The 12631-nt window shown below is 37.6% G+C and overlaps 1 protein-coding gene across 1 annotated transcript; it reads right to left on the bottom strand.

Annotated features, from left to right (window-relative positions):
• Positions 1-70: 70 nt before the first annotated feature.
• Positions 71-11499, bottom strand: LOC108972977 (protein yellow). Its single transcript, XM_018939938.1, has 3 exons — positions 11004-11499; positions 817-1492; positions 71-752 (listed from the first exon to the last, which is right to left on the bottom strand). Exons 1-3 carry the CDS (start codon positions 11399-11401, stop codon positions 267-269), a joined length of 1560 nt encoding a protein of 519 aa, XP_018795483.1. The 5' UTR covers positions 11402-11499; the 3' UTR covers positions 71-266.
• Between the last annotated feature and the right edge of the window lie 1132 nt (positions 11500-12631).

Raw genomic sequence — 12631 nt, forward strand, 5'->3', positions numbered from 1 at the left:
TAGGTTAATGAAATGTAAAAATATCATTTTTGCATTATACGTATATATATTTTAATACAGAGACACGTGCTTACTTATTACTGCAAATACTCGTAAATGTAGAAATAGCTAAATGCCTTTATTTTAATGCCATTATATACATTGCTATTTCACGTAATTTACGTTGTTAATAGTATCGTATCAAATAATAGAGTCAAAAATTGCGAAACAGAAACGTACTTATGGCTGTCATTCATAGTTATGGACATAATAACTCCATTGAAGTCTTAATAACATTCTCCTTCTTGTAACTGGATTACAACAGGGATCTTAGAATGTGCCTCTTGCACTTGTGTGTCACATATAGTGCCGCGGACAATGTCATTTACACCACCTCGCAAAATACGAAAGTTAACATCACTGTAATCCAACTGGCCATACAAATAGATCGGCAGATTATTACTCATCACCCATACTCCTTGCTCTTCTTCTTGGTCTACTTTTAAATCATTGGGAAATTGTATCAGTGTTTGCCCTCTTTTTAACAACATCTCCAAATTGCCACGCACATATGGCTTAGTGGTATCCCAACAAGCTACATTATCCCGATGAACCTGTGTGTAAAACATTATCCCATTGCGTGAAATACCTGCTGCAGATGACTGTCCAAGATCTCCGCGATCGCCAACTTCAACGAAGTATTTTGATAGTTTTTGAGCACTTGTTGGCCATAGTTTTTCGTCACGCAACAATCTGGTCGAAATAGCAAATTCCTTCAAAAAATAAATATAAAATCAGTAATTTAGTATCAGAAAAGTAAACTGTATATATTTTTACCTTAAAACTCGCCATTGGATGGAAATATAATATGCGCTCACCACACGAAGGCGTTGCTTGATTCGAAAGGCTCATGCCAAAAACGCCATCCAACCATTGAAAATTTAATCCATAAACATTAAAATCGGATGCTATAGGGTTGGGATTGAAGTTGTAATTAGTTACACGCCAACTAATATTTTTAGACAAACTGTACACGACAATACCAAAGCGCCACACATCTGTAACATAAATGTAGGCGTCTTGGCACTGATTGTCTTGAATATCGGCCAAAATGTTCGAATGCAAGGAATCTTCTTTTACTTGGTCCGCCGGCAGCGTAAAGCTTACAATCATTTTATCTGTAGCTAAATCAAAAGCCACAATTTTTGGTGGACAAATCTGGTTTAACTTAACTGTTGCATTAACTATGCCCGAATCAATAACCCACATGCGACCACAAGAGTCTATTGAGGTACGATACACCGAAATAAGTTTACCACAGTTAAGTTCCTTGACACTGCTATGAATGCTCCAATCTGGATAGGGGCGTAAGGCTGGACTGCGTTCTTTGGGCGGATACGGCAAATAGTTGAGGCTTGATGGTACACCGTCCTTCCAACGAGGTGTGGTAATAAACATACGGTCATCATAAACATCAATGCCCAATGGCAAATTATTTTCTGGAACAAAATCGCTAAAAAAATAGAATAAAACAAGTAAAGAAGTATTCAATTTTAGAGTAACCAATTGTATTATATTTCCAAAATTTGCAAGTATTAAAGAAGGATAAACGCATCCAGGAGTTGACAAAACAAAAATGTTGAGTAAAAATTCAACATTCATTTTTTGTCGGAACCATAAATGCATAACAATTACATAAAAATATTTTATTAATTCATACTATAGATCATATACTCACTTAGATTCACTACAACATTTTGCTTCGTGCTCGAGATATTTATATTAAAACCAACCTAAATAACTTAAGTTTTCACATATTTAGAAATATGAGGTCTATACCAATTAAAGTAAAACAAAAATCACTATCAGAGATAAAGAGACCCCTAACTCTCCTGTCACTGGAAATGTGAGAACAGCTCACCTACCTAACTTTGAAAGTTGACTGGATTGGGTAGGTTTTGACGTTTTGCAATTGGAATGCCTGGAACAGCCAGGTTGAAATTATATCTAAAATATATGTGAACGGAGGAATTGGTTGCCGCCGTTAAAGATCGCTAATAACAATTTTAAATAATGAAAATCAAAGAAAATGTGAAATTTAAATATATTTCATCAAACGGTTTGTAATTTGATGCATAATTGAATTAATTTTCAAATACAAATGATTAAAAACATTTATTAAATGAGAACTAACAGGCTTAATTCACCTTATTAAGTATTGAAAGATCAAAAATTAGTTGTTTTCATATGCCATAAAATCATAAAAAAGGATTTAAGTAGTTTCGCCATATATTAAAAGTCCAATACATAATAATTTGCAATCGTAATAAATGTGGGTGTTTTAATTTAAAGCGTTTTTTATAACATTTTCCGTTATGGCCAGATTGCACAAAATAAAAATGTGGATGTTTTAATTTAAATCGTTTTTTATAACATTTTCCGTTATGGCCAGATTGCACAAAATAAAAATTGTGGGCTTTTAAATTAAAATACCCAACATTTAGTACGAATAAAAACTACTATATTGTGGTTATTTTTTATATGGATAAACTATTTAAATCTTTTTAAAGTATATTAGAACAACTGACTTTTTACCTTTTAATACCCAATCCCTCTGCGAATGGTAGGCAACTTTCCGCGGGGCAGTCTCTTAGGCGCAAGGCATACTCGACGTCCACCAACCGGCATGGATGGTGCTGATAAGCACTGCCCATGAAGGATGCATGCGTGCGCTAACCAAGAGCTACCACCTCCTAATCCAGGGTGTTATCCCGTGCCCATTGTATGGTTTGCAACCAGGAGGTAAATCCGGCTGTATTCTAACGGAGCCTCCCCAACACCGGGCCGAATTGGGGAGTAACTGTGACCTTACCGCGTCAAGGGGCTCTGGCGTGGCGGACCTCCTAGTTCCCCATCAAAATAATAGACCCGACAGCTCACCCCGTTGAGCCAAGGGCCGGAGGAACAAGATGAGCACTCAAAAATAAAACCAAAATCAAAAATCGGACAACACGGAAACAAGGCAACAACAAAGGAGAACGGACACGGACAACGAAAAGGATATCGGTGCAGAGGTATTCAAGAGGGGTCAAGGAGCTAGGCGGAGGTTTGGCTTCCCTGACGCTCTTTCGGCAGAGTAGCGGGCGCTGTTTGAGGAGCATGCCAGGGAGGATGACGACGACATGCCCTCTTGCAGTGGCGCACACATGGCGAAAACGCCTGGTGCCGCTGTAGGAGCAACGAGCGCGCCAAGACCCCTGACGGAAGGCGCAGCGGGTCAGACTCGGGTGAATCACATCGGGCAGAGCCCGACGGTTGGCGTAGAAAAAGCAGGTGGCGCAGAAGAGGTGGGAAACGCCCCCTCTCGGAAGCCGGCAAACCCGGCGGGTGCGACGACCCATGCAGGAAGGGTATGAGCGGTGCCATCATGAAGTGGTACCTGCGATACCACCGAGATGGGAAACTAATGAGTTAGCGAAGGCTTTGGCCAGGAACGGAGGCAAAGAGGGCAACGCATCCCCGGCAAAGAAGCATGACAAAAACGTGTCAGCTCGCGCGCCAGGCAGCGGAACCAGCAACCGTGGCCCGGTCAGTACCACCTTGACCGCAAGGCGTGGTGATGGGAGGCCACTGCCCGAGCACACTTATGCAAAAACCGCGAAGGAGAAGAGCGGCCAGATTACGCCGAAGGAGCCCCCCAGCTCCAAAAGGTTTAGGGGCAGCAACACTGAAGTAGTCGGAGGCCAACCATCTGCACCGGCTCCCAACCGGGTACAGGATCGGCGGGGCAGATATGCGGACGCTGTTAAAGGCATCCGCATGGCTGTACTGCCTCACAACTACCCAGCAGAGTCGTTGAAACCGGAGAACCTTATCGTGCTCCAGGACCTCCTCATGGAAGAGGTGTGCAGAGGGGATGAGAACGCGGCGTACTTCCTGGGGATGGACTTCAGAGGAGGTATGCTGCAAGTAGACTGCATGGACGAGACGTCCGCCAACTGGCTGAGGGAGTTCGCTCCAAAGCTGATTTACCAATCATGCACAGCATGACTCTCGGTGTGGGGACAAGCCCTATGAGTTCGCCTTAGGTCTGGCAGCAAAATGGAGGAAATTGGAGATATGAAAGGTTGGAGATTGTAGTTGTACATTGCCAACGAGTCGTACAAGTACGCTTGCAACGCCTGCGACTCACCAGAACAACGGCTTCGTCTGTAGCAGCCCTGGAGGTAGTAGAAATGCAAGTGGACGAGGTGGCGGAGTAGCCCTGCGGAAGCAGGACTAGGCAGGCAGTGCCAGCGGCGACCACCGACGTCCCCGATGTCGGCCACTGCGGCCAGTCAGCAGAGCTACCCTCCACGCAGGAACTCCTCGGCGGGTTAGGAGACCGAATGGATGGCAGTACGATTGCCGGCGGGGAAGAGGATCTGCCCTTCTTCGAACCCATTAATGGCCTTCATTACGGAGATCGCCCAAGTGAACCTGCATCACGCGGCTGCAGCCTCAACTGTCATAACGAGAAGGTTCACAGCGGAAAAATTGGGCATACTGCTGATAGAAGAGCCTTGGGTCCACAGAGGAAAGATCAAAGGCCTCAAGTCGGAATCAAATAAGGTAATCTGAGATCTCTCTAGCGAGAGATCTAGAACTTGCATAGTTGTCAGGAATAACATTGAATTCTTCTGCATTTCAGAGTTCCTGACGCAGGATCTGGAGGCGGTGCAAGCCAGGGACTTCGAGGGCAAGGACTTCGTCCTGGCTTCAGCCTACTTCTCAAGGGAGGCATCTACGGCACCCCCGGAGATGGTGGAGAGGCTGGTAGAGCATTGCAGACGGCACAGGCTCCCCCTTATCATAGGCTGCGACGCAAACGCTCACCACTCGGAATGGGGCAGTACCGACTGCAACGTAAGAGGTGAGTCTCTTTTAGAGTACAATATAGGTAGGAATTTAGTGATAGAGAAAGTAAGGTGTGAACCCACGTTCATAACTATAAGCAGGACGGAGGTGTTGGACATCACCTTGAACAATGAGCCTGCACCCGGATTGGTCTCGCAATGGAGAGTCTCGGCGGAGCCCTCCTTGTCAGACCACAGGATTATAAAGTTCAATCTAAAGGTAAAGGTCAGGCAACTACCCCCCAAACGTAACCCTCTTAGGGCGAATTGGGACGCCTTCAGGGATATGTAGTTTGTCAAAAAAGTCTTGCGGTATTTTTATTGAAATTTCAATTGCTCATACAATTTTTTTTGATGACTAATGCCCAGCTCTTGACCGATGCTACGGCTGCTACTATGCCGGTCTCTTTCGACCAATTCAGCGATTTTATCGCAATTTTCGACGACAGACCTTCTGGAGCATGGCGTATCTTCGACCACCTCTACACCAGAACGAAAACGGTGAAACCATCATTGTGCAGTGGAAATGGAAACCGTATCGGGTCCATAAACTGCACAAATTTTATTGGCGGCTTGAGATGCATTTTTGCCTTTATCGTAGTAGTACTGTAAAATATGCCGTATTTTCTCTTTATTTTGCTCCATGTTTGCGGCGCTATAACTCACGAAAGACTTAAAAGAAACGACACGTGTTAGCTCGTGAAATGACCTTTCCCAAAAGGTATAGCATGACCCGATGCGACGATTAAAACTGGAAGCACGCGCACTCAGCGCCAACTAGCGAAAATACCGCAAGACTTTTTTGACAACCAATATTAAGTAAGGAATTAAGCAGGAGGGGGCAGACTGATAATAGCGCATCAGGCCCTCTCCCTGGCTCAATCAACTGTCGAAGTTCAGGAGGTATTGACGTTTAGCAATTGTTCTCTCACTTCCAGAGAGAGAGAGGTGTTGGACATCTCTTTATCTCTGCTGGTCACTATATCAGATTGGCATTACTCTAGTATATTCGAGATAACTTTTTTTTATTCAGTCTTCGACTAATGCCAGAGATCAGAGATAAAGGGATCCATAACCAGGGATAATGGAATGCCCAATTTATTCCAGTGTGAGAGCGCCTCAAAATAACCGCTTTTTATAACATTTTCCCTAATGACCAGATCGAACCAAATAAGAAATTTTTTGCATTTTAAATTAAAACACCCACATTTATTACGATTGCAAATTATTATATATTGCATTTTTAATATATGGCGAAAATATTTAAATCCTTTTTTATGATTTTATGGTATATTAAAACAACTAACTTTTGATCTTTCAATAATTAATAAGGTGAACTAAGCCTGTTACGCATCACATTACAAACCATTTGATGAAATACATATATTTAAATTTCACATTTCCTTTGATTTCCATTATTTAAAATTTTTATTAGCGATCTTGAACGGCGGCAACAAATTCTTCCGTCACATATATTTTTGGTATCATATCAATCTAGCGGTTCCAGTTATTCCAATTGCAAAACGTCAAAACCTACCCAATAAAGTCAACAGTCAAAGTTCGGTAGGAGAGCGGTGCTCACATTTTCAACAATCGTCCTCAACCAACTCTCGAATTAAAAAAACTGAAAACCTTTTAGAGAAAACCAACCTCGATCTTCTTAACCAGGAATAAAGGGAGCGCTTCAAAATTAACGTTTAATAGATTTAAATTTCATAAATTTATTTAATTTTCATTGCCTTACATTTTTTGTAAGTGGTCTTGAACAATGCAACAAATCCCTCCTTTTAAATCTTTTTTGATAAAATTCAATCTGGCCATCGCTCGTTTCCATTTGCTAAACGTCAAAACCTCCTGAACTTTGACAGTTAATCGAGGTTAGCAATTGTTCTCTCACTTTCAATGAAAGAGGAGTTAGACATCTCTTTATCTCTGCTCTTAACGATCAGGTATAATGGGATGCCCACTTATTCCAATGTAAGAGCACCTCAAAATAAGCGTTTTTTATATAATTTTCCATTGTAGACAGATCGGGCAAAGAAATGATTTTTCGGCATTTAATTTAAAATACCCAATATTTTATACAATTAAAGATTATTTTATATTGGACTTCTAATATATCGCGAAACTGTTTAAATTTTTTTTTATGATTTTATTTTATATTAAAACAACTGACTTTTGAACTTTCAATACCTACTAAGGTGAATTAAGCCTGCTAGTTCTCAATTAATAATTGTTTTTAATCATTAGTAATTGAAAATTAATATTACTATGCATCACATTACATAACGTTTCATGAAAAATATTTAAACTTCGCATTTTCTTTAGTTTTCATTGTTGGCCGTTCCAGTCATTCCAATTGCAAAACGTCAAACTTTGGTAGGTGAGCGGTTATCACATTTCCAGTGGCAGGAGAGTTGGGCCAGGAATAAAGGGATGTTCAACTTATTCCAGTGTGAGAGCGCCTCAAACTAAGCGTTTTTTATAACATTTTCCAGTCCGAACAAAATAAGAATTTTTGGGCATTTTAAATGAAAACACCCAACATTTAATACGAATAAAAATTGCTATATAGTGGTTATTTATTATATGGAGAAACTATTTAAATCATTTTAAAGTATATTAGAACAACTGACTTTTGACCTTTGAATATCCAATAAAAGGATTTAAGCTTATTAGCTCTCAATCATTAAATGTTTTTAATAATTTTCTATTGAAAATAGTACTATGATGCTTCAAATTACAAAACGTTTCATCAAATTTATCAGTCAGTCAGTCAGTCAGTCAGTCAGTTGTTCTAATATACTTTAAAAATATTTAAATAGTTTCTCCATATAAAAAATAACCATTATATCGTAATTTTTATTCGTACTAAATGTTGGCTGTTTTAATTTAAAATGCCCAAAAATTATTATTTTGTTCGATTTGACCATAATGGAAAATGTTATAAAAACACGCTTATTTTGAGGCACTCTCACACTGGAATAAGTTGAATATCCCTTTATTCCTGGTGTTAACGATGCTTCGGCTACTTACTTTTTAGCTCATAATACGTTTACAAATATTGACTAACCATGGTCTCATCTTTAATTTTAATGGAAGCCATTGGAAAATCGATACATTTCTTCATGGCAGTTACCACTATCCAATCGTTGTTAAATTTACTACACAATTTGAAACCGACAAAAATCATACTTATGGCCTTGACAGACGGCAGCGTTAATCCGGATTAACTTCGCACTTAATCAGATCCAAATTTGTAGGTGACTGGTTGGTTGTGATTTTTATAATATTTTCAATGAAAATGGATAGAAGATAAACACTGCGATTGTTAGCCGACTAATTTTTACAAAACTATTTTTTATTGCAAAAACATATCAATATTTTTAAAATTGCATCAAAACATCATAACATAAAATCTCTTGTTTTATTATCGAAAATTTGAAAAACAGCTGTCAGTGTTGCTTGTTTTTCATTCACAATAGTTTAAAATTGGCCATTTTTAACAATGTTGCCAACAAAAATGAACGAGGGTTAAATTGGAGTAATCTTCACTAACTCCTGATATAGTCCAGGTTAATGCAGTTAAGCTGGATTAACGCTGCCGTCTGTCAAAGCTATTACACCGAAATATAAAACAGATGCTGCTAAACCGGGTAAATTTATAAACGAAATATTGAACAAATCGATTAATTTCAATTATTCCAACATCCACCATGACGTTGCCATATTAACCAAAACAATCCACAAAAAGCAAATACATCAATACCACAAACAAAAGGCATAAACCATAAAGGAAACGCAGCTCACTGATCGTTCAGAGTACGAGTTAACAACACTCTGTCTTTTTTAACAGCATCCCACATAGTTCCTCTTTATCCTATTCATTATCGCTTTCGACAAACTTAAGTCAATTGTACCGCATCATAAAAGCTTGCATACGAGGTGTGTTCAAAAAGTATCGCGAATTTTGAATTTTCGCGAGTTACGTATATTCGTATTTCGAATTTTTTGTGGTACGCATGTCTCTCACTTACGCTGCCAAGCTCGGCTATTTTGAATGTTCATTTAATTGTTAACAGCTGCTTTGCTTGCACGTGTTTTGGATCGTCTTCGATTTTTACCTATTCAAAAAAATTGATCAAAGAACCTGTATCAAATTTTGTGTGAAAAACGAAATTAAGTGCGCGAATGCATTCCGAATGTTGAYTGTGGCATACGGAGAAGCTACCTTGGACCGAAGCAACGTTTATCGGAGGTAYAAAATGTTCTCAGAAGGCCGAGAAGATGTGACAAAAATTGGCTTTTGCACCACGATAACGCCCCTGMTCACACATCGTTGCTTGTGCGCCACTTTTTGGCCAAAAACAACATACTAATGAAGAGGCCCATGAAAGGACGACGTTACGCTTCTCTTGACGAGATAAAGACGGCATCGAAGGAACAGCTGAAGAAGATAAAAAAATAATAATTTTTTGAAGTGCTTAGAAGATTGGAAAAACTGTTGGCACAAGTGTATAATATCTCATTACTTTGAAGGGGACAAAATAGWTATTCATGAATAAATAAATAATTTTTGAAAAAACAAAAAATTTGCGATAATTTTTGAGCACACCTCGTATATCTGTCTATGCAATAATGTATACCAAAACAGAAGATACTAACAAAATAAAGAATATCTTTTCCAACTTTCTTCAGGACATACAAAACTTGGGAAAATAGTCGGGGGCCTTATTATCTATTAATAAATGCAAAGTATTACATATATTATTTGCCTAAAGCACCATTGCTCGGTTGATAACACACTAATAAATAAAATTATCATAGAACTAGTAGCTAATTTAATGATTCTTGGAGTAATATTTGACAATAAATTTAACTTTAAACAACATTGAATTACCTTAAAGACTAGCTTAGAATCTCGATTAAATATCAGTAAATTTTTAAGTTCAAAATTCTCAGAAAAACACGTAAATACTCTTACTAATTCAACCTGAGCTTTGATTCTATTCAAGTTGGAATATGGGTTGGAAATTCAACCTCCCCACCACGCTGCAATCCGCCGTAGCTTAAACGCTTTACCCACATCACCGACAAGATGTATTCTCGCAGAAATACGGTTGCCATCAATAGAGGATATATTGTTTCAAACTGAAAACTGAATATTTAATTCCAAAACTCAACACTCAACACTCAACAAGAAGAAAACCCTTCTTCCCGCCATGGCTACAGCAAGACATGTCTATAAACAACAATATGACTTCAACAGGCCTCCTTCTGACTATTATTCCATATTCACCCCCAAGGCTTTAGCCATACCAAAAACATGCCCGTTTGCATGGAATAACACCGGAAAATACGTAATAAATTTTGACAGTCTATTTATAACTTAGTTGCTCAAATTCTGAGTATTATTGTTCCAAAAAAATTGTTATTTTCTGGGTGCCAAGTCATCAAGGAATTACGGGAAACGAATTTCAAAAATCTCAGAAATTAAGCAATATTTTCGGTAATAAGCAATGAAAAGTTTTATTTTAATAACCATCATTAGCTCGCGATTTAATGTCAAGAGTAATGTTTATAACGAATATAAAATTATGGCATATGATTTCGCCCATTTTGCAATGTTATATTAGAATAACAGGATAATGTTATATTGGTTGAAATTGGTCTAATAGTTACTGAGATATAGGACTTCAGCTAAATGTGGACATCCATTGCCCAGTTTTAGCATTCTTCTGTATCACGTAGGATGTGAAACTTAGAGGTTCTGACATATTTATTTAGTGAGTTATCATACTTTTTAGTAATTTTCACCTTAAATGTTCTTAAATAAAGCGAAATTTGCGGTACAGACTCATCAACTTTTTAATGATAACCGATATCACTGTACCAATCCGGTATAAACGGGAGTACAGCTTTTTTACGTAATACGTGAGAATCAACTGAACATATTAATATCTGTAGGGACAGCAATTATTAGAGTAGCAGAGGTAAAGAAAGCCTTTATTCTACATATTTTTGTAAAGTACATAAATATGTACATATATGATGTGCTTTTATGCTTACATAAATTGGAATATGTTCACCAAACTGAACAACTGAGTAAGATCTTAACACGAAACTCACCGTTTTGCGATGGCTTGTTGGCGCTGTGCATAAGTCGGATATTCAAAATCTAAATACTTCCACTCATTTACAATTTGAAATGATTTACTTGCATCCGCTGCTATTGGCATCTCATCAACGTAATTTCGTCCAAAACTTTCACTAACATCGCTACCTACAACACTTTGAGACAATGGATGGATTTGATGTGTGTAGTCCACTTGGATTTGTGCTATTGCTGGCGGTAAAATTTCCGAAGGGAAGTTTTGTACACCAGAGAACAGTTTGAGCCCATTGCTACTATCATTAGCCGATTGAAATGAACGGGCGCCAGTTGACTCAATCTCAGTTAATGTTAAAATAATAAGCACATTGATCACTAGACATACTAATGTTAAGAAACGGAAAACAGCATACATTTGGACAAATACAAAATATTCTAGTTAAAAGGTAAATTAACTGTACGGCTGTCGTATTCAAAGTCTGTAACGCGTTTAACGTTTGGGATAAAAAATGGCAATAAGTTAAGTTGGGCATATAGTTATTGAACGTTGCAGGTAAGATAAATCCGCCCACTTTTTCAACATGAAAAAATAAAATATTTGCTGAAACTTTCAAATTTTTGCAAAATGATTTAAAGTAAAACGAATGAGCGAAACTTGTGCAAAAGCATACGTAATTATGTACATTAAAAAACTGGTCCGATTGTACTCAAAGCTAAATCTTACATATGACGAGTAGGCATACATATGGTAAATATAGCATGTATAATAGGGCGAGCCACAAACTACACAATCGAATTTTTGAGTTTAAATGTCGAATATATATACAATATATATATATAATATCCCTGCAAGGCCAAATATTTAGCTTCATTTTAAAAGGTGCCGATAAGCATTTAAGGTTCCACGTTTAAATAACTCCTAACAAAAACATTTCATCTTTAAAAATGTCAAAGCTTTTGAAACATTAAAGATAAAATATTTTATTTTCGGTCTCTTATAGAGAATAAAACACATAATTGTATGAAAAAATCAAACTGTTCCGGTTGGTACTTAAAGCTAACTCAGGTTTATCGAACTCATTATGTCTCGCATGTTCTTTATATCTAAATGCTTTTAAAATATAAGTCTTTTAATCATCTATTTTTCTCGATCATAAAATTACCTAAAAATCTTTTCTTGTATGTACTTAAGACCTTTGAAAAGTTAAAGAATTAGAAGTTAAATTTTAATGTGTTTTTATTAAAAGTTTTCAGGTTAAACATTAAATTTACGGTATGTCTAATGAAAACCGATGTTTAACGTATTATTTAAATTTAAAACTTTTTTTGCTCATTGACACTTTTTAGAATTAAGCTGAAAATTCTGCCTTTTTGCTCTGTATAAATATAGTAGGTTCGTTTTAGCTCATTAAGTATAATTTCTGTTTGACTCACTCTAATGTATATTTGAACAGTTGTAAAAAATTGAGATCTGTACACACATATGTATATACGTATATTGTATGTACCTGTTTATATACAATAACCGGTAATTAGCTTTTACCCATTGCAGCAGAGTTTAGATAATTTAGATGAGCCAAATTTTGGGTATGCCAAAGAATGACTTATGCTCGCACTCATTTAGCGGACTTGATATACAAATGTG

This window comes from Bactrocera latifrons, unplaced genomic scaffold (assembly GCF_001853355.1).
Source record: "Bactrocera latifrons isolate USDA-ARS-PBARC rearing strain unplaced genomic scaffold, ASM185335v1 scaffold_440, whole genome shotgun sequence".
Classification (NCBI taxonomy): Eukaryota; Metazoa; Arthropoda; class Insecta; order Diptera; family Tephritidae; genus Bactrocera; species Bactrocera latifrons.